This window comes from Nomascus leucogenys, chromosome 13, assembly GCF_006542625.1.
Source record: "Nomascus leucogenys isolate Asia chromosome 13, Asia_NLE_v1, whole genome shotgun sequence".
Classification (NCBI taxonomy): domain Eukaryota; kingdom Metazoa; phylum Chordata; class Mammalia; order Primates; family Hylobatidae; genus Nomascus; species Nomascus leucogenys.
The window spans coordinates 65842560-65865396 of NC_044393.1; the positions used below are offsets into that span (position 1 = coordinate 65842560).

Consider the following 22837-nt stretch of genomic DNA (forward strand, 5'->3'; position numbering starts at 1 on the left):
AAGTGATTTTTAAAGGGTTCCTGAAGTCTTCTGAAAAGTTATGAAATGGAAAAACACACAAAAATTAGAAAATAAAAGGCTGAATCATGAGATCAGAGTTGGAATTTCAGAAGGACCATAAATCCTAAAAATCATAAAATGTTAGAGCCAGAAGGGACTTCAAAGATTTCTGCTGTGTATCGAAACTGAAGTAAAAATATTCTGAGACTTAATTGTTCCATCATAACAGTACAATTATTTACCTCTTATGGCAAGTCTTCTCTGCCCTCCGCCCCACCGTCCAGGACAGAATTAATGTCCCATTGTCTCTGTTGATTATTGTTTAGTCATACTTCTATGGTACATACCACACTGTACTGTAATCATTTATTTATATGTCTCTCTCCCCTTCTACACTTCAGTTCCTGTTTTTTGTAGATCTTTTTATCCCTAATACCTAGTTTCAAATACAAACAGCTAAGTACCATGTAAGTACTTCAGGGATCAGTGTCCCCTAATTATTTGAACACTGGAGCAAAATTGAGGAATCTCTTATTATCCTGAAGGCAGTTATGCCATTTGTAGAATGGCAATAACCAGGTGGTATTTGGGGCCCAAAGTGCTACAACCTGTGTAGTACAAATATCTATCATGGCTAAATGCTGACTTTTCTTTATTTGTCATTTTTAGTGGAAGCAAGCAATTTCTTCAACCGTCCTTGGAAAAGTAATAGTTCAACCAGATCAGAATTTCACAGGATTGATTGCTGGTGTTGTCTCAATATCAGTAGCACTGTTATTACTACTTGGGTTTTTCCTGTGGCTGAAAAAGAGGAAACAAATTAAAGGTACATTTTTGTTACTGTTCGTTTTTAGAAGTTACCTTAAGAGCACAGTCATTACAGTTTAAGATTGTCATAGATTCTTGTGTGCTGTCTTATATGTAGTCCATAAAACCCATGAGTTCTGGGCACTGGGTCAAAGTCTCCTGGGGCCCATGATAGCCGTCTTTAACAAGCTCTTTCTTTCTCTCTGTTTTAAGATCTGGGCAGTGAATTAGTTCGCTATGATGCAAGAGTACACACTCCTCATTTGGATAGGCTTGTAAGTGCCCGAAGTGTAAGCCCAACTACAGAAATGGTTTCAAATGAATCTGTAGACTACCGAGCTACTTTTCCAGAAGGTATATTTCAGTTTATTGTTCTGAGAAATACCTATACATATACCTCAGTGGGTTGTGACATTGTTGTTTATTTTTGGTTTTGCATTCATATTTTTATAGAAACCTTAAGGAAGTATTTACCTCTGCCAAATAAGTATTTGGCACAAAATTACATGGCTCTTATTTTTAAAAGAACCCATTACATTATGATTTTAGAGTCCATAAGCTCTCTTCTCACTAAAAGGTTAATTTGAGCAAAAGTAATTTGTTTATCATCTAAGTGCAATAGTAAGAAACTGTGAAGCTCTCTTTTACAATCCGGGAAGAGTTAAGTTACAAAATATACTTATTTAAATGTAAGTTGGAACTGCTACATTTTTTACCTGTTGAAGCCCAAACATTGAAATTATACTGTTAGTAATTCTTCGAAGTGTTCTCAATGAACTGTTAGTACACAGGCTTTTTCCCACAATATTCTAGGACTTGAATGTATTTTGAGACTTAGCCAAGGAAAACCTTCAATTATGCTATGAAAAAAAGGAGGGGTCAATATCATCAGCTTTGTAAAACACTATGCCTAGTAATGTTCAGGTTAACCAGAGTTTTCATGTTGTTTTATTTAAATCTCCTGGTAAAAGCAAAAGGTCTGTATTGTATCAGCTCCATTATCTTTAGAAGTTACAGGATGTGAGTCAAGTACAAGCATTTCCTTGGTTGAATATTTACCATTGGACAAATAAAATGAGTCACAGATCATTGAGGATACTGGAAAAGTTAGAAGTTGCTCATCCAAACAAGTTCAAGAGCAATGAAGCACTTAACATTTTCACATTTTCAACACTTACTACCTCTTATGTTTTGAAGTTTATGTTATTTCTATGGAGATACACATAGTAAACATTGTCTTTGCCCTGATTCCATTCCCCTTTAAAAATCCATTCCTTTAACCATGTTGAAAAATCAAACCTAGTTTATTGTTTTGAAATTTAGATCTATTTAGTATTTTATATGCACGTTTAGTGCATCTATTTAGTATTTTATATGCACATTCAGTATTTTATATGCACATTTCATAGTTCTAATCTGAGATCATTAAAATTTACAAATTTTCTTTGAAAAAAAAAACTTACCTAATCTTCTTTGAACCTCCTTACTCACCAAAGCTCCGTCATCACTGCTAAGAAGGTTGAGTTTCACACTCTTTTCTCCATTGAGCCTGCTCCTTGGAGACATGAAAAGAAAACAGGTAAAAGAGGGTCATATAGAGAGAATGAGAAAATAGGTGCACAGCCAAAACCTAATGAAGAGGCAACTGCAGAGCTTTCCTCTCTACATCTGGTGGGGACAGCATTCTCATCAGTCTTTTTCACAAAGACCTAGAGTTCTATGAGGTGTGACATCAGGGTTGCACACTGATGGTTTCAACTGGTTTCTGCACATGTTTGAATTTAGCTGAAGAGCCACGTTTTCATGTCAAAGGACTTTTATCCGTGTCTCACCAAGGATTTCCCTCAATCTCTGCACCCTTAAGCATTTAGAGCCCTGATCTCCAGATGCAAAGGCTTGGGAAGTGAGGATGAAAGACCTGAGTTTAGAGAGGCTGATTGGCATTCCCAATCCCCTGGGGAAGGTTTAGAGACCCTGACTTCTTGGAATTAAGGGAGCAAGTACCCAGCTAGGCTCCTTCCTTCCTCACTCGCCCAACATTTCAGGTACTTCACTGATGTTCCACATCCTTCTTTTAAAGGTTGCTCCTGTCTTTTTTCTGGCTAGTGTCTACTTTAACAGTAATTGATGCCCAGAGCTTTTCTGGAACCACTTTTGGCCAAGTTCATTTATTATTAATAAAACTGTCCACTGTAGAAAATACTAAAAATGCTCAAGTGGGATTAGGAATAGTCAAGGTACTAACAGCATTCTTTTTATGCCCTTCTCTCAGATTCTGATTCTCCTGCTTATTTGCAAACAAATGATATGTTTTGGTGCCAATAAGGAACCCCCACATAACCCTCTATGTTACATACTAATACATTTCAATACTATGCCTAGTTTATCTTCATGTCAGTTGCTGTGGCTATGATGCCCCCTCCTTGATATGTGTGAATTCCCAGTGGAAAGAGAAAGGGAAAGTGGAAATGCCCTATTTGGCATTAAGAAATTGACTATCAGCACAATTTCTTCCCCTGAAATGAAAAAAATTTCTCCTTGCAAAAGGGAACTTTGCCTGAGGTTCTTACAGAGCTTTGATTATGAAGATCAACTTATAAAGAATGCTTACCCCTTTCATAGCGTCCTTAACTAAACAACCAGGATGGTCCACTAACTGAGATCTAACCTGCCTTCTCTAAACAACAGTAACACTAAATCCAGTGCCATCACTGCACAGTGGAGAATTTACCACTAATGTGAAAAGCTTTCAGTTCTGGGAATATAGCCATTATTTATTTCTAATCGTATGTGTATTTTTCCCTTGGCCAGGAATCCATAGGTTTTGCACAATAGTAATTAATTCCATTAATAAATAGTAGTCTCTCAAAAGGCATCTTTTTCATTTTCTTATATTTGAGCTGGATTTTTGTGAGACCAGGCAATTGCTCAACTATCTTTGCTGCTTCCATTCTTAAGCACATAGTATATTCAAAAATAAACCGCAAGCATGGCTTTTTGCTACTGATAAAAAGAGAAATGTCTAAGGAAATGAGGGTAAAAAGCTTTCAAAGTTAGCACTTAGTCTACTTAAATGAAAATCTGTAAACATTTTATGAAATGCTTGTATATATAACTTAGTATCTTTTCCCAACTTATTATCATTTTTATCAAACTGATTCCATTATAAAAGCTCTTCCTGTTTCAGTCCCCATTAAATGAGGTTTTACTGTTGTTCTTTAATAATTTTCCTTCATCTTACAGATCAGTTTCCTAATTCATCTCAGAACGGTTCATGCCGACAAGTGCAGTATCCTCTGACAGACATGTCCCCCATCCTAACTAGTGGGGACTCTGATATATCCAGTCCATTACTGCAAAATACTGTCCACATTGACCTCAGTGCTCTAAATCCAGAGCTGGTCCAGGCAGTGCAGCATGTAGTGATTGGGCCCAGTAGCCTGATTGTGCATTTCAATGAAGTCATAGGAAGAGGTAAGTATTTCCACTCAGCTTTTTGTTAAATACGATTTTCCAGTAAGCATTTTATCTTCGGCCTTTGCAGATTAGGAACTTAGACAATGGTGAAAGCAACTGACAGAGCAGTGATAACAAGTGTACTTGATTTCTGTTCTATAGAAATGCAGCCCTGTAAATCATATCCATGGGGATTTGCCCTTGTGCATGGAAGCAATTGGATAATCCCCCAAACATATTAGAACTAAATCACAATTCATCCTCATCCTGTGTGTACTAGCAACTATAGTTTCATCAAAGGTGCCATTTACTTTCTTCTAAAAATCAGGGCGGGGTGCAGTGGCTCACACCTGTAATCCCAGCACTTTGGGAGGCCGAGGCAGGCAGATCATCTGAGGTCAGGAGTTCAAAACCATCCTGGCCAACATGGCAAAACCCCATCTCTACTAAAAAATACAAAAATTAGCCAGGCGTGGTGGCGGGTGCCTTTAATCCTAACTACTGGGGAGGCTGAGGCAAGGAGAATTGCTTGAACCCAGGAGGTGGAAGTTGCAGTGAACCAAGGTTGTGCCACAGCACTCCAGTCTGGGTGACAGAGCGAGACTCCATCTCAAAAAAATAAATACTTATAAATAAATAAATATCACTCCTTTAATTTTGAATATTTTTATTCAATCTCTCGCCAGTCTTTCTTTACCCTGAGAACAGTGACAAACTTTATGAAGCCTGGTTTATAGCAGTTTGTACACTGCTGGACAGCATCAGAAGACAGAGAATTTATAGCATTCCCCTGATCTAAAGCAACATATATCATCTCTACAATGCACTCCAATTTCTTTATACAAAGATAAATGAATATTTGTAATAAGCTAGCCAAAGCAGCAATAACAGCTAGCATAAACAGTATTTGTGGAAATATTTAGCAGGAAAAGAAACCAATCAAAAACCGGGAAATGAACTTCACTCTTCTTTTTTTTTTTTTTCTAAAAAGCTTTTACCCTTAATACTGAATGGCCTCTGATCCCTTTTATTCTATATATGCTACAAGAGGTTGTACCGGCATCTGCCAGTGTGATACAAGAGAAGCTGATGGCGTGATTTCCCTTATATGAACACAAGGCCTTCTCACTTTCCTGTGGTAGCATCCACACATTCTTCTGTCAAACACCCCAGAGCGTAATCGTTCGTGTGCTCCTTCTTCCCCAAGAGTGGCTTCACTGTTAACAAACATCTTTCCATTTCTCTTCAGAGTAATATATAGTTCTGTCATAGGCCTATAAATCCCAGTAATTGCATCAATTTTAGAGTGTGTGGACTCACTAATTGTGTTCTAATTCTACACATTTGGAAAACTAGAATTTTTTATCATGAAAGGTACTAAAATGGCAATTATTTCTCTTTTGAAGTTATAATCATTAACAGCTCTATAAATATTAGCTACTATGTATTTATATGTCTTTCTCCAGGAGAATAGGAGCACTCAAAAACATAAGTTTTATTTTATTCTTCTTTGCATTACTAGAGGGTAGCCTAATGCCTGACACTCACATACTAGGCACTCATGGTGTCTTGGCCAGCTGGATGAATTAATTAGTGAATGACTTACACAGCTATCAGACATTTGGCACCTCTGGGGAAAATTACTGCCACTGGATAAAAGGCTACCATTGGGAAAATGATGTGGTTAAAGCCAGAGAGAACTGGATGAAGTGAGTCAGGGTGAATTTGCTTCATTTGGGTAACTGCCTTTCAGTTTCTGCCAACCTGGATTACGTATTAACCAGTGACTAATGGGGAAATCCTTATTCTATAATACTAATCCTATTTTTAATGGTAGCATTTTTATTTCATTTTGGTTTATTAGAATATAGAGAACTTATTATAGTTCTTCATGTGGGTTAACTTTATTTTCATATTTCAAAATACTATGTCATCCTTTAAAAAAATTTATTTGATGAGGCAGATGTTACTCACCTTTTCAGTGGTTCCACTATGGTTGAATATTTTATTAGATTAGGCTTTATTATGAGTCATATCATCTACTACTTATTCATGAATTAAATAATCACATTGCTTATATCCTTGGGTGAAATGTGTTGCATCTACATATGTATTTACAAACACACCTACATGCCTACAGTGGTATTGTTAAAAGTATTCTTTAAATGTACTCTTTTGCTGTATAGAAAGAAGAAAGAATAAAATGAAGCAAATAAGGGCTTGATAAATAATTATTTCATAATTAAATGTTATGCAGTGCTAACCAAGTTCTTTCTTTTGCACAGGGCATTTTGGTTGTGTATATCATGGGACTTTGTTGGACAATGATGGCAAGAAAATTCACTGTGCTGTGAAATCCTTGAACAGTAAGTGGCATTTTATTTAACTGTGGAGTATACTTTTGTGGTTTGCAACCCAATAAATAGCTTATAATAAAATGTTGATTTACACTTTCCCCTCGTGGAAAAATCAGCTACCACTGAAATTATGGGCCTAATCCTGAAAATTTGTTTTGTTCTAGACTTTTATTGAACTACTTCCTCTGAAATGATCCCTCAGAGCCCTCATTAGTAAGAGGTTAGGAGAAATGAGGTTCTTGGATGAACTGAGTATCATTTAACTATAACTATGTTTGGTTTATAATATTTGTTTTGCAAGTGACATTTCTGGAAACTATTGGAAGCGTGTTGGCACATACAGTAGTAATGACTCATTTTACCCAGAGGCATTACTATAATTATTTTTTAACCATGACTTCCATTAAAAAGATAAAAAATGAAATAAGACAAACAGGAGAAAACTATGCTGGCCAAAAATTGAAAAAGCATAAGTATGGTAATACCTCATTTATCCACATTTTTGGAGAATGAGGCATTCCACATACATGAACTTCCTAAATAAATGAAACTTACCCCTTTTTAATGCTGGGACATTACTTAAAATTTTAGCTGTTATTGAGAAAATCTTTTTAAGATGAAATGCATACTCTGTTTAAGGGAATGCTTCCAAATACAAACTAAGTCTTTATTGGTGACCCCAAGCCATAATTACAGCCATAAATTACTATATTACACAAACAGTGTACTCCACATACATAGTGTTCCTGGCTCCGCCTGTGTTGACAGGTCTCACATGCTTGCGTTTTCTACTCCCATTTCTCATTTTCTGCTTGCAAATTGCAGCAGCCTGAAAAATGTTAACCAGCTTTACTACAAACTTTATATGGGATTTAATAAGGTTTAAGTGCACAAATGAAAGATTTTCCTGCAAGACACTTTACTGTCACAACTATTTCAGTCTTTTTAAAATATAAATCAACGTGCTAAGCAGTGTTCTACACGGTTAATTTTGTTGGAAGCCTGACCACGAGGGAAATAAAGGGACAGTCTTTATGAAACCTAAGTGCAAACTTTGCACTAAGTTTATAGGAGGCAATCTGGTGGCTGGCTGGACTCTATCTTGCAAAAGTGGGTGCAGGTGGTGACTGGAAGGCATAGTGCAGGGTGGCATCATTCACTCAGATGTGTTGTAAAAAGAACACTCTAGAGTCAAACCCTCAGGACAAGATGCTAATTGTGTGGTTTTCCATTTCATTGCTCTTCCTATCTAAATTTGACAAAAGTATTCACTGTTCCATAATGAAGTTAATATCTCCACCACTGGATTTCTTAGGAATCACTGACATAGGAGAAGTTTCCCAATTTCTGACAGAGGGAATCATCATGAAAGATTTCAGTCATCCCAATGTCCTCTCGCTCCTGGGAATCTGCCTGCGAAGTGAAGGGTCTCCGCTGGTGGTCCTACCATACATGAAACATGGAGATCTTCGAAATTTCATTCGAAATGAGACTCATGTAAGTTGACTGCCAAGCTTGCTAACTGGCAAACTAGCTGTAAGCCAGCCATCCCTTCAAAATAGGCCTGCTCTGAGTCTTTAAAAAGCTAGTAGTCAAAGGTGCACGTTTAAAATGTTAGCATCATTCAAATGTACCTCAAACTCTTCTATCCTGGTGGGAAATAGTGACACCTGAAGGGTTTCCTGGAGCAATGATTCTTACTTGCTCTGCAAGCAACCTTGCTCTACCTTCCCCCGATAGGGCCATTTAGTCATCTTTGCATGTCTACTATGTGCCAGAAACTGTGCACAGCACAGGAGAAGTGGAAGCAGAGCAAGCCTCAGCCCATATGGAATGTTAACTCTAGAAGGCATTGAAAAATTAACTCCAGATGCGTCGCTTGCTGTTCCTCATCCTTGCCATCCACTCTCACACCTCAGGAACTTTGCACTTGTGCTCCCTCAGCCTGGAACACTCTCCCCGCAAATAGCCACATATCTCACTTCCTCATCTTCTTCAGCTCTTGGCCGTAATGTCATCTTCAACATAAGCCTTCCCTAATCTGTTTAAAATTGCAACTGAGCACCCACCCTCATGGTTTCAGACTCCTCTTCCCTGCTCTATTTTCCCCCATCACACTTACCGTCATCTGATACACGAGGCCTGAGCTGTCCAATGCTATGGCCATGACCCACGTGAAAAAGGAGGCTAGTTCAAATTGAAATGTGCTGTATGGTGTAGAATACATCCCAGATTCTGAATACTTAGTATAAAAAAAAAAAGAAGGTGAAATATCTCACTAGTAGTTGTTTATATTGATTACATGCTGAAATATTTTGGATTTTGGGGGTTGAAAAATATATTGTGAAAACTAATTTCACCTGTTTCTTTTTACTTTTGAGTATGGCTACTAGAAAATTTTATATTACATGTGTGTCTTGCTTTATATTTCTATTGAATAGCACTGTAGTAGATAATAAATAAACAATAGCTATATAAATGTATATGTATGCATATATATGTACACACACCCTCATCCCATTAGAATGGAAGCTCATGAGGGTAGGATTTTTGTGTATTTTGTTCACTGCTGTGGCTCCAACACCTAAAACAGTGTTTAGCACATAGAATCTCAGTAAATAATTGTTGAATGAATCAGCTAAGGGTTACAAAAAAAGGTTCTTAGGCTCTTGCAAGTGGTAGATTTTTTTCTTGACATTTATGCCAGGACCTAAAAGTCACCAAGCCAGGACCAGGGAGGGTGGGAATAAGAATCTCAAGACCTGAATTCATAGATGGCCTCAGGCTCCGTCGGGGTTCCTGCTCTCCAGGTCTCTGTGGGAGGTAATGAAGTTGATCAAAAGCAACTTTATAAATATGGGGTCAAATTATCAGAGAAAATAAGCTCTAGGAGAGTAATGAGATATTACTCAGCCAAAAGAATAAAACATTCCCTGGCAGTGAACTTTTGCAGATAAGGCGAATTGACCTTACAAAGCACACAGCTGCCCTGACAGACCCCACTTTCCCACTTCAACTTTTATTATTACCCTGATGGATTAATGTGGCTGGAGGTGCTACCTTCTCTAGGGTACTGTTACCCCAGGATTAAAGCATGATAGAGATTTCCTGTTATCCAGAACAGAACACTGCCATGGCCTTTTTTAATCCAAGGAGCTGATACTGAGAGCAACCACAAACCCAGATGTGTCTTAAAGAGAAACCTAAAACCAGGAACTGGCCTTTCTCTATGCTGTGTGCACTGAGGGGGGCTACAGCCCTTTTGTTAAGTATTTATTTAATACTTAACAGGGTCCCTACTGGGTCTCCTTTTGCAAGGTCCCAGTTTTGCAGGGTCCTCACTGACTACATCTTGCACTACCAAACTCCCCCGTTCCTGATTGCCAGCCAGTGACATCACCAGACTTGACAGCTGAGTGGTTTGGGGTGATTTCTTTCTGAGCCTCCTCTATTCACTCTGCTTCTGATGTTCTAACATCTTGGGCCTTACTGACCCTGGAGGAACTGTCCCTCCCAAGGCTAGCTAATTCCTACAAATAGTAAACATCTTGCCTTCAAAGCATACCTGTCATGTGCAAACCAACCAATCCAGAGCCCTTATCTAACCTCCTCCTTTATCAGGCTCTTACACTTTGGGCCACTGTCCACCTGCCCTAATCACCCCAGGGCCCAGTTCCAGACAACTAGAACTATCCTCGGAGCCTGCTGAAATACTCCAGATTGGCCAGCTCCAAACCTGCTTACCCTGCCTTACCAGTTTCTTCCCAGGGAAACTGCAATGAAGGCTCTTGCTCATGTTTTTCCCCTCACTCTCTCTGCCTCCAGACCCCGGGGTTTCCCCCATGTGACCCTGCATGACAGGGTGTGCCCCCTCCTCTTGCAAACTGTGAGTAGCAAACTAACTTTTCGATGGCAGTTGTCTCCTATTCTGTTGGCCTCATCATACCCGGAAAATAACAAAACTACATTTTAAAACACCTCCATTTTCCCATCTGGAAAATGGAGCCTGTAACACCTGCCTGACAGAAGCGTAGAAGTAGCTATAATTTATGAAAACAATTAGCCTGGTGTTTTGCGTACAATAAATACTTAACAAATGGTTGATCTGACAATGGGGCACATTTTTTGTTGTTGTTGTTTTGTTTCTTGTTTTTGGAGACAAAGTCTCTGTCACCCAGGCTGGAGTGCAGTGGCACAGTCACAGTGCACTGCAGTATCCAACTCCTGGGCTCAAGCAATCCTCCTTCCTCAGACTCCTAAGCAGCCGGGACTACAGGTGCACACCACTACACCAGGCTAACTTTTTTGTGGTCAGTGGATGGGAGTAAAGACAGGATCTCACTGTGTTGCCCAGGCTGATCTCAAACTCCGGGCCTCAAGCCATCCTCTCGCCTTGGCCTCTCAAAGTTCTGGGATTACAGGCTTGAGCCATTAAGATCAAACTAATTTTTGAGACAAGATAATTTTTTATAAATAAACATTTCAGAATTCTAAGGTCAAAATTAGAACAGTAGATGCTTAGTTTATGCTTTTCTAACTCTCTTTGATTGCAGAATCCAACTGTAAAAGATCTTATTGGCTTTGGTCTTCAAGTAGCCAAAGGCATGAAATATCTTGCGAGCAAAAAGTTTGTCCACAGAGACTTGGCTGCAAGAAACTGTATGTAAGTATTAAAATCTCTGTGCCACAGTCCAAATTAAGTGACAAGGAGGAATCTGTTTCCCACTGTTCAATGCTAGTTAGGCTGTTTTCTCTTCTTATGCAAAAGCCCTTTATTTCTGTTACAATCTTAAATTGATGTGTAAGCCCTGGGGATGTGGGTGGGACTCTCAGACTTTATCCAACAGAGAATTTAAAAGGATTCTCCATAGGGGGTCTTAAACAGCTGTTATGTACTTTTGCTTTTCTCAGTCCTTCCCTCCAGTAGTTCTCAATGTTGTGGTTTCACACTGCATTAGTGTTGGGGAGGGAGAATTTGATCTTCAGCATTTGACAGTGAAAAGGAGAGGGCTGGGAACACAAATACCAACATATTGCAACTTCCCAAGAGTGGATTTGAAGCCAGCCTGCTGAAGCCCTACCAAAAATGGTATTGGCAATGAATATACAAAGAACTTTATTTGTGTCTGGCTGCCTGGCTATATAATACAACAGTCAACAGTTTGTAATTGAGTTCATGTTTTTCCTTGCATAGCACTGATTCATGACTTATGGTATGTGTGAATGAAAGAGCTGTGCTATTAATTTCCTACCTTGGTTTTGGTCAATGTAACAACATAAAAGCCAGCTTAAACAGAGGATGCATAGCCCCAGATAGCAGAAATTGATTTTTGTTGAACTTCGCTGTTTTTCTTAGATGCTTTGCTGTGTATCCTAGTTCTCTATTACCTCAGTGGTGGGATACATGAGTTTTGTATGCTAACCTAGCTCATTTAAGAATGAAAAAGTAAAGTATCAGTCCCCTGTCATGCTCTCCCATAAAACTGAGTATCACTAATCAGTTGACAAGTGAAGATTCGTGATTGCTTGGGTAGTCAATTAGCATACTTCATTTAGCAACCAAAGTAAACCCACAGGGGAGACAGCCTTACTACTGCAGATCTACATTAAAGCAAAAAGGACTTTCTTACGCCATACAATTCATGATCTCTTTCCTCAGCCTGTTGAATTGGCAATGTCAATGTCAAGCATTTTTATTCAAGAATTCTATTGTAATTTAGCGTTAGTCAATAGAGGCCAAATGAAATATTTCCTTCAGAATTTATGGATTTCAAATACTGAAGCCACTTGTTTAATCTGTAGATATTCAGCATCATTGTAAATTATTCTATTTCAGCCATGGGTAATAATTTTTGTCCTTTCTGTAGGCTGGATGAAAAATTCACAGTCAAGGTTGCTGATTTTGGTCTTGCCAGAGACATGTATGATAAAGAATACTATAGTGTACACAACAAAACAGGTGCAAAGCTGCCAGTGAAGTGGATGGCTTTGGAAAGTCTGCAAACTCAAAAGTTTACCACCAAGTCAGATGTGGTAATGTATTGGTTATCTCTGAGTTTCTCCTCTTTTACTTTCATATCCAACTTTTTTTGAAGTTTTATCACTACTTAATTTAAAAAAAAATTCAACACCACCAATTCCAGTTTTCTTCATATGTAAAAATGGACTTGTCTGATATGTACACATTGTATATTTTCATAAATTCACTCATTTATTCAAAAATATTTGTTGAATGGTGCAACATAGCAGCTCCTTAGGAAGCCCAGAGCTGAACTAGGCATGAACCCTGTCGGCCAAGAACTTTGGCTCAGAAGGGAAGAGATGAGATGGTCAACAATGACTGTGACACAGGTGGCCTGGAATGAGCCCTGATTCTCATAGCCCCAGGTGAGCAAGAATTCCACATCAAGAAATCTGGAAGCTGTAACTGAGGCAGTCTAGCAGTGAGGGCATGATCCGTGGGCGTAGCTAGTAAAGTACCTTCCCTTATCTGCAAAGGCCATCCTTCTTGCACAGAACAAGCCCTCAAAAGGCATGCACCTGAGTGCTGAGGCTGGGAGAAATACTCACCTGGGCAGCCAGATTCACCACATTCCCCTTCCACCCTAAGGAGAAGTGGCATTTGAATTGGGTTAAAAGATAGCAGGTTTGGACTTGGGCAGCTGGGCAATGGAAATACCGATCCAGGTGTGGCAGAAAAGCAGGAAAGTATAAGCACCTGTAAAGTTATAAGGAAACAGTACTTAGTTGATTATTTGTCAAGAACAGAACACACAGAGGGAAGTTATGAGAATAAACGGAGAAAAATATACTTATACTAGGTCATAGAGTTCCTTGAAAACCGAACTAGAGAGTATGGAGTTTATTCTCTGGTAATGTGGAAACAAAAATGTAATCAGATTAGACTGCAATCTTTCATCATTGTATTAGTCCGTTCTCGCACTGCTATAAAGAAATACTGAGCCTGGGTAACTTATAAAAACAGATTTAATTGGCTCACAGTTCTGCAGACTCTACAGGAAGCATAGCTGGGGAGGCCTCAGGGAGCTTTTACCCATAGCAGAAGGCAAAATAGGAGCAGGCATTTTACATGGCAGGAGCAGGACCAACGGGGCTGTGGGAAGTGCCACGCACTTTTAAACAACCAGATCTCCTGAGAACTCTATCACAAGAACAGCACCAAAGGAAGAAATCTGCCCCCATGATCCAATCACCTCCAGCCACGCCCCTCCCTCAGCATTGGGGATTACAATTTAACGTGAGAGTTGGGTGGGAACACAGAGTCAAACCATATCATTCCGCCCTGGTTCCTCCCAAATCTCACGTCCTTCTCACATTTCAAAACACAATCATGCCTTCCCAACAGTCCCCCAAAGTCTTAACTCATTGCAGCGTCAGCTAAAAAGTCCAAGTCCAAAGTCTCATCTGAGACAAGGCAAGTCCCTTCTGCCTATGAGCCTGTAAAATCAAAAACAAGTTAGTTGCTTACAAGATACAATGCGGGTACAGGCATTGGGTGAATGCTCCCATTCCAAACGGAAGAAATTGGCCAAAATTGGCTCCAGGCCCTATGCAAGTCCGAGGCCCTATGCAAGTCGGAAACCCAGCAAGGCAGTTATTAAATCTTAAGGCAGTTATTAAATCTTAAAGCTCCGAAATAATTTTTTTGACTCCATGTCTCATATCCAGGGCACACTGATGCAAGGGATGGGCTCCCAAGGCCTTGGGCAGCTCTGCTCATGTGGCTCTGCAGGGCTCAGCCCCATGGCTGCTTTCATCAGCTGGCATTGAGTGCCTGCAGCTTTTCCAGGCACACGGTGCAAACTGTCAGTGGATCTACCATTCTGGGGTCTGGAGGATGGTGGCCCTCTTCTCACAGCCCCACCTGGCAATGCCCCAGCACTAAGGGGAGGTCTCAGGGAGCTTTTTACCCATGGCAGAAGGCAAAGCAGGAGCAGGCATCTTACATGGCAAGAACAGGACCAAGGTGGGGACAAGCTTTCACCAAGGGGAGAGGTGCCACACACTTTTAAACAACCAGATCTCCTTAGAACTCTATCACGAGAACAGCACCAAAGGGAGAAATCTACTTCCATGATGCAGTCGCCTCCCACCAGGCCTCAGCTCCCACACTGGGGATTATAATTCAACATGAGATTTGAATGGGGACACAAATCCAAACCATATCAATCATTCTCTAAGACAACTTGAAAGGAGTAGAAGCAGGAAGATGAAGTGAGAGGTGGAACTTGAAATAATACAGACACAATGAGAATGGAAAGGAAGAGATGAAAGGAGGAGCATGTCAGAGATTGAATCAAAAGTATTTACCAAGGAATTGATAAAAAGTCAAAGATGAGCAAAGGTATATGCTGGTGCAATAACACATATGTGAAGCACAGAAGCAAAAGCTGGACTCAGAAGAAAAATAACAAGTTGAGCCTTAAACACACTGAGTTTGCCTTGGGAGTAGAATGTTCAGGCAGAGAAGTCCATCAGGCAATTCAAAATGTGAATCTGCAACTTGTAAAAAATGTATTATTCAGCCTGGGCTGTCATACAATAGACCACAGACTGGTTGGCTTAAACAATAAAAATTTATTTCTAACCATTCTGAAAGCTCGAAGTCCAAGATCAGGGTGCCAGCATGGTTGGGCTCTGTTGAGGGCTCTCTTCCTGGCCTGTAGATGGCCACCTTCTTGCTGTGTCCTCACATGACTAAAAGAATGAGAGTCAGTTCTCCAGTATCTCTTCTTAGAAGGGCACTAATCCCAGCATGAAGGCCCACCCTCATGACCTTGTCTAAACTGAATTACCTCTAAATGGCCCCATCGTTAAACACTGTCACAGTGGGGCTTAGAGCTTCAACATATGAATTTCCGGGGAACACAATTCAGTCCATAGCAGGGGTCAAGGCTGGGAATATGCTTTTGAGAGTCCAAAAGCAATTATTCAATAGATCCTACATATATAAAATGAAAGAGAAAAACAGTGAGGTAAGGGACCCAGAAGCAGAGACCACTATGAAAGTCAGAGGAAGAGAAAGTTTCAAGGAGAAATTGGGTGCTCTACAGAGTCCACTGCTACTCAGTACACCGGAAGGGTCTTGGAAGCTGAGTAGCTTGAGTGGTTTGGAGGTCTAGAATGTGCTGAGAAGCACAGGTGTTGAACGGAATGGAGAGTACACTTATTCTATTCACATGTTGTAAGACAGAGGACTGTGATGCCTGGAGATAGAGAAACATTTGATGTTTCAGTCCTTGAGATTAACAACTAAAAAAGGAAAATGTGCAAACAAAGTAGTCAGAAAATAATGTTCACAGGGAACATGCACTTGAAGAGAAAGGGTTGGTAGCTTTTGAGAGATGATGGGTCAGAGATCTGAGTGTGTGGCATGGGAAGCAATAAGACCTCTCTGTGAATCAGCAAAACGGAGAGGTGTGGCCCCTATTGGCAAGAGTTTCAAAGAAATTGTGACTTCAAGTGAAAGCTGAGTTTCAGTTCCTGTGAGGAGGTAGGGGAACTATTAGAGAATAAGTTGAGGTGATTGGGAGTTTGTTTTCAATGAGTAAGTAGGTCATAGGTCATGGTGGAGGACCAGGACTTCAGCATGCATGAGATTGGTAAGAGAAAGTGATGGTGCCGTGTAGAGCTTAATGCCTGGGATTTTGATCCTGAAAGATTCTGAAAGAGGTGAAAGAAGTGGGTGCTAGAGAGGGAGACTGGGGACATGTTAGTGACAGTGGCAGGTGAAGGCAAAAGATAAGGAGAATTAACCCATCCTCCAAGAACATACTGTTCATTCAGACTTGAGTGTTAGTCTGCCATTAAGAAGCCAGAGCCAACTCTTACAACTCAGTAATAAGACTGTCTTAGTCTGTTTTGTGCTGCTATAACACAATACCACAAATTGGGGGATTTGTAATGAACAGAAATGTATTTGGCCCACAGTTCTGGAGGCCAGGAAGTCCAAGATCAAGGGGCCACATCTGCTGAAGGTCTTCTTGCTGTGTCATAACATGGTGGAAGGCATCACATGGGTGTGAGAGAGTGCAAGAGAGAGCAAGAGGTGACCAGACTCTCTGTTATAACAAACCCCCTTCCACAATAATGAACTAACTCCCAAGATAATGACATTAATCCACTCATGAGAGTAGAGCCTCATGACCTAATTACCTCTTAAAGGTCCCTCCTCTGAGCACTGTTGCATTGGGAAGGGATTAAGTGTCCAACACACGAACTTTGGGGGACACATTCAAACCATAGCGAAGGCAAAATTATTCAATTTTTTTAAGTAAGCAGAAGATTTGAATAGACATTTTACCAAAGGGACGTATGAATAGCTAGCTAATGAGCACGTGAAATGAAACATATGCTCACCTGAAGATTTGTACATGAACGATCACGTAGTTTTCTTCGTAATAGCCAAAAACCAGAAGCAATCTTAATGTCCATCAACAGGTGAGTGGATAAACAAAATGTGGTGTGTCCATACAGTGGACTAAACCATTCATCAACATAAAGGAATTACTGATGCCTACTATAGCATGATAAACCTCAGAAACATTATGTAAAGTGAAAAAAAGGCAAATAAAAAAATTACATGTTGAATGGTCCCATTTATATGAAATTTCTAGAAAGAGGCAGAACTATGGAGTCAGAAAACAAATCAGTGGTTTCCTGGGGCTGAGAGAAGGAGTGAGGATAAACCACAAATGGGCATGAGGGAATTTTCTGGAATGTTGAGATGATCTAAAACTGGACTGTGATGATATGATAGCTGCACGTCTATGTAAATTTACTAAACATCATTTAATCACTTTAATTTACTAAACTTCACCGATCACTTAAAATTGGTGAGTTTTATGATCTGTAAATTGTACCTCAACAAAGCTGATTTATAAAAAACAGCCTGATGAAATTTTGGATGTTTAGGGCAAGTGTTGGGATTCTAAGCTTCTTGGCAGCCACATACACACAGCAATACCACCACCTCCCCAACAAACACACACAGACAGCGCAAAGGCCAAGGCTACCCCCATAGCCACAGTCACTCAGATACTTGACTGGAAATGTACGTAGGTTTCTGCAGATAGGATGGTGCTATTTCTTTCTCACTCTCATCGAAAGCCACTATTTTGTGCTACATAAAGGCTGAACCTGAATAATCTGTACTTAATGCTGCTTTGGGAAATGGTTACTGATTGCATGGATAAATTTGCACAGTGTTTTACTTCCAGGACAGCACAATCTTGAATGTTGACATGGAACATTTCCAAAAGCATGTAATGAGCTGTGTGTATGTTGAAACCTACGACCAAAATCTTGCCTGCTTGTAGATCGGGTTTTCTTTCTAGAAAATGTCCAAATGGAGGTTGGCTAAAGTCTGAATACTCTTTAAGTCCATTCAAACAAAATTGGAGTGTCACTACACTGGAAATCACTCACACCCTCCTCTGAACCCTTTTGCAATGGGTGTTGTAATTGTATTATACATTGTTCCACACTTAATACAAGTTCTTCCATTAAACTGTGTATTGACTTCCTTGTTCTCAGCCCTTATCTGCCTCATCTTTCTGAAGCGTTTACAATTATTGTAACCCTCATTTTTCTTGAAATTTCCTCTTCCTTTGGTTTCTGCGACACTGAAACTTCCAGTTTTCCTCCTGTTTCTAGGTTGTTTTCTTTATCCTCAATGGCTTCTCTTCCTTCTGTCTTCCTTCTCTCAGATGTGGCTGTCTCCCAGGATCTTTGTCTTTAGGGGTCATCCTCCACCAACAGTTGGAACCATTCCCATCAATAACCACCTTTGATTCTCTCTACCTGGATGTCATCATCAGTGTCACAAATTTACCACATCCAAAATAAAATTCTTTCCTGCCAAACCCTCAATTTCTCACCTCCTGGCTTTGATTAATGGCATCACCATTGTGTAATTTACCCACTCCTCATTCTTTTCAGTGTTTGACAAATGCATGCAGTTGTGTAACCACCACCCCAACAATCAGGACATAGAACAGTTCTATCATCTCAGAAAATTTCCTTATGCTCCTTTGTAGTCAACTTCTACCCTATCCCCAGGACCTGGAAATCAGAAAATCAGATTTATTTTCTGTCTCTAGAGTTTTACTTTTTCTAAAATGTCATATAAATGGAATCATGCAGTCAGTAGTCTTATGAGTCTGTCTCCTTTTACTTCGCATATTACATTTGAGAGCCATCCATGTTGTTGTATCAGTAGTAGTAATGTATCAGTAATTCATTCCTTTCTTATTGTGTCAAAAAAATACATAAAATTTACCATCTGAACCATTTTTATTTTATGTTAAGTTCCAGGGTACATGCACAAGATGTGCAGATTTGTTACATAGGTAAACATGTGCCATGGTGGTTTGCTGCACCTATCAACCCATCACCTGGGTATTAAGCTCGGCATGCATTAGCTGTTTTTCCTGATGCTCCTCCCCTCCCTTGATAGGCCCCATTGTGTGTTGTTCCCCTCCCTGTGTTCATGTGCTCTCATTGTTCAGCTCCCACTTAGTGAGAACTTGCGGTGTTTGGTTTTCTGTTCCTGCATTAGTTTGCTAAGGATAACAGCTTCCAGCTTCATCCATGTCCCTGCAAAAGACATGATCTTGTTCCTTTTAATGGCTGCATAGAACCATTTTTAAATACACAGTACAGTATCGTTAACTATACGAACATTGTTGTGCAATAGATCTCTAGAACTTTTTCATCTTAGAAAAACTGAAACTCTATATCCATTAAACAACAATTCTCCTCTCTCTCCCCCAGGCCCTGGCAAGCACGGTTCTACATTGTCTAAGAGTTTGACTACTTCAGATATCTCATATAAGTGGAATTATGCAGTATTTGTCTTTTTAGAACCAACTTATTTCATTTAGCAAAATAGTCTCAATCTTCATCCATGTTGTAGTATATGACAAGATTTCCTTCTTTTTACAGGCAGAATAATATTCCATTGTATATATATGCCACATTTTCTTTATCCGTTCATCTGTCAATGGACATTTAGGTTTCTTATACCTCTTGGCTATTGTGAATAGTGCTGCAGTGGCCATGGATGTAAAAATTCTCTTTGAGATCCTTTTTTTCAATTCTTTTATATATACACACAGAGATAGGATTGCTGGATCATATGGTAATTTTATTTTCAATTTTTTGGGGACCTCTCTACTGTTTTCCACAGCAGACTAGTTCATCCCTTTTTGTTTTTGGGTAGTATTCCATCGTACAGATGTGCCACATTTTATTTATCCATTCACCAGCTAAAGAACATTTGGGGCCAGGAGAGTTGGCTCATGCCTGTAATCCCAGCACGTTGGGAGGCCAAGGAGGGCAGATCACTTGATGTTAGGAGTTCGAGACCAGCCTAGCCAACATGGTAAAACCCCAACTCCACTAAAAATACAAAAAATTAGCCAGGAGTGGTGGCACATGCCTGTAATCCCAACTATTCAGGAGGCTGCGGCGGGACAGTCGCTTGAACCCTGGATGGCTTAGGTTGCAGTGAGCTGAGATCATGCCACTGCACTCCAGCCTGGATGACAGAGTGAGACCCGTCTCAAAAATAATAATAATAAAGAACATTTGAGTTCTTTCCAGTTTCAGGCAATTACTTATACATAATTGTAATGGCTATGACATTTGCTTGAAGGTTTTTCTGTGAACGTAATTTTTATTTCTCTTGGGCGAATATCTAGGTGTAAGAGTAACTAACTGGGTTGTAAGGGAAGTGTACATTCAACTTTATGAGAAACTGCCAAATATTTTTCAAAATGGCTGTATCATTTTATGTCCCCACCAGCGATCCATAAGAGTTCCAGTTGTTCAGCATCCTCTCCCGCACTTGACGTTGTCAGTTTTCTGATTGTTAGTCATTCTAATTGGTTGTAGTGGTGTCTCATTTTCTTTTTAATGTTTATTTCCCTAATAGCTAGTGATGTCGAGCCTCTTTTCATGAGCTTATTTGCCATCCTTATATCACCTTTAGTAAAGTGTCTACTCAAATCTTTTGCCTATGTATTTATTAATACTTAATTTAGTTAGGGGTTATTTTATTGGCTTGTTTTTGTTTCTTATTATTGAATTGTTTGAGTTCTCTGTATATTCTGGATACAAGCATATCTTATGCGATACACTTTTGCAAATGCATTTCTTTTTTCTTCTGGGATGAAGTCTCACTCTGTCACCCAGCCTGGAGTGCAGTGGTGCAATCTTGGCTCACTGCTACCTCTGCTTCTTGGGTTCAAGTGATTCTTGTACCTCAGCCTCGCCAGTAGCTGGGATTGCGGGCATAAGCCACCATGCCCAGCTAATTTTTGTATTTTTAGTAGGGACAGGGTTTCACCATGTTGGCCAGGATCCTGACTTCAAGTGATCCGCCTGCCTTGGCCTCCCAAAGTGCTGGGATTACAGGCATGAGCCACCACGCCTGGCCCACAAATGCATTTTTCTAGTCTGTGGATTACCTTTTTGTTTATTTAATGGTATCCTTCAAAAAGCAAAAGTGTTTGATTTTGTTGAAAATTTTATCAGTTTATCAATTAATAAAACTTTATCAATTTATTCTTTTTTTATTCTTTTATCAATCCTGGTGTCGATGTTGTATCTCCATGCATCTACTCTTGAATGGTCAGATTTGCCTATCATCATTCCTTGCTTACTTACCTCAGCAGCAACACTCTCTATCACTTTTCATAGCTTACAACCATCTTTCACATTTAATCATTTCTTTGATCATCACCTTCAGTAAAGTTAGGCCAGATATTCTCCAGATGACCTTATTGCTGGTGCTCAGATGTTCAAAATGGCTTGACCAATGCCATACAGTAAGCATGGATGATAGCGCTCTCATGGCTTGAAACTAAAACTGACTTGTTTCCTAATGCACATGAATTGTACACCTCCCTCCCCTCACCCCCGCCCCACCCCCAACCGACACACACACACACACACACACGCACACACACACACCCCAGCTTCTCTCTTCTTGGTCATCATCCTAATCAGCATCACCTCCTCTTTCACTGTCCCTCCCCTCACCCTGCTGTCAGCCCCACAATGCGTTCAGGGGAGTGTGGAGTGCAGATAATACAATGCTCTTCCTGGAAACCTTCTTCCTCTTACCCCTGTCCCATGAGTCCTCCAGCTATCTTCTGATACCCAGTTATTGCCCATGTCCTTTCATTCCTTGGAAAATTACCCAACTCCATCCACCTTTTATGAGACTTTGTCTCCAGACAAATCTATATGTAGCCTAGACTGTCAGATAGGGAGACCTGATCACAGAACTTTGGCTTCCTCATCCTAAAATAAAACCAATTACATTACAGGGTTGTAACCAAGTACAATCCATTATAAGGATTAAATAAGATGTTTTGTAAAGGATATAATGCCTATGCATGAATCATTATATGACAAATACACTCTTTCACCACCCTAATTCCAGAATAAAGCCTCATAGGCTTCCATGTTGTAGGTATGCAGTAGTGTCCCTCACCTATTCTTATTCAGAAACCTCCTAACTGGCCTCCATATTGTGAATCAGCTTCTCCTTTCTGTTCTAAGCATGGCGCTTACAGATGCCATCTCCCTGAGCACAACTCAGCCTTGTCCCATTGATTTCAGTCTAACGCACTTTTTTTTTTTTTTTTTTTTTGAGACAGAGTCTCGCTCTGTCGCCCAAGCTGGAGTGCAGGGGTGCGATCTCAGCTCACTGCAACTTCCACCTCCCAGGTTCAAGCGATTGTCCTGCTTCAGCCTCCCAAGTAGCTGGGATTACAGGTGCACACCACCATGCCTGGCTAATTTTTGTATTTTTAGTAGAGACAGGGTTTCACCATGTTGGCCAGGCTGGTCCCGAACTCCTGACCTCAAGTGATCTGCCCACCTCAGCCTCCTAAAGTGCTGGGATTACAGATGTGAACCACCTTGTCCCGCCCTGTCTAACCCACTTTCAACATTTAAAAACCTCCACAGCACAGACCCATTTCAATCTTATGGGTCCCTAATCTCTTCCCCTACTCCAACATGTCAAGCAACGTGAACTATTATACTTATGGTTTAATAAGAACACATATGCAGCCAGGCGCGGTGGCTCATGCCTGTAATCCTAGCACTTTGGGAGGCCGAGGAGGGTGGATCACCTGAGGTCAGGAGTTAGGGACGACCCCGTCTCTACTAAATATACAAAA

General features: G+C 40.1%; 1 protein-coding gene across 5 annotated transcripts in view; it reads left to right on the forward strand.

Moving 5' to 3' along the window:
- Positions 1–22837, forward strand: part of MET (MET proto-oncogene, receptor tyrosine kinase) — a 123517-nt gene that overhangs the window by 95796 nt on the left and 4884 nt on the right. For all 5 annotated transcript variants that reach the window (XM_003261230.3, XM_003261229.3, XM_030826137.1 and 2 more), the window contains 7 exons: positions 670–826; positions 1021–1161; positions 4051–4281; positions 6549–6629; positions 7936–8117; positions 11174–11283; positions 12488–12653. In XM_003261230.3, the coding sequence (XP_003261278.2) occupies positions 670–826; positions 1021–1161; positions 4051–4281; positions 6549–6629; positions 7936–8117; positions 11174–11283; positions 12488–12653 (1068 nt within the window). The remainder of the gene's footprint in view (positions 1–669; positions 827–1020; positions 1162–4050; positions 4282–6548; positions 6630–7935; positions 8118–11173; positions 11284–12487; positions 12654–22837) is intronic.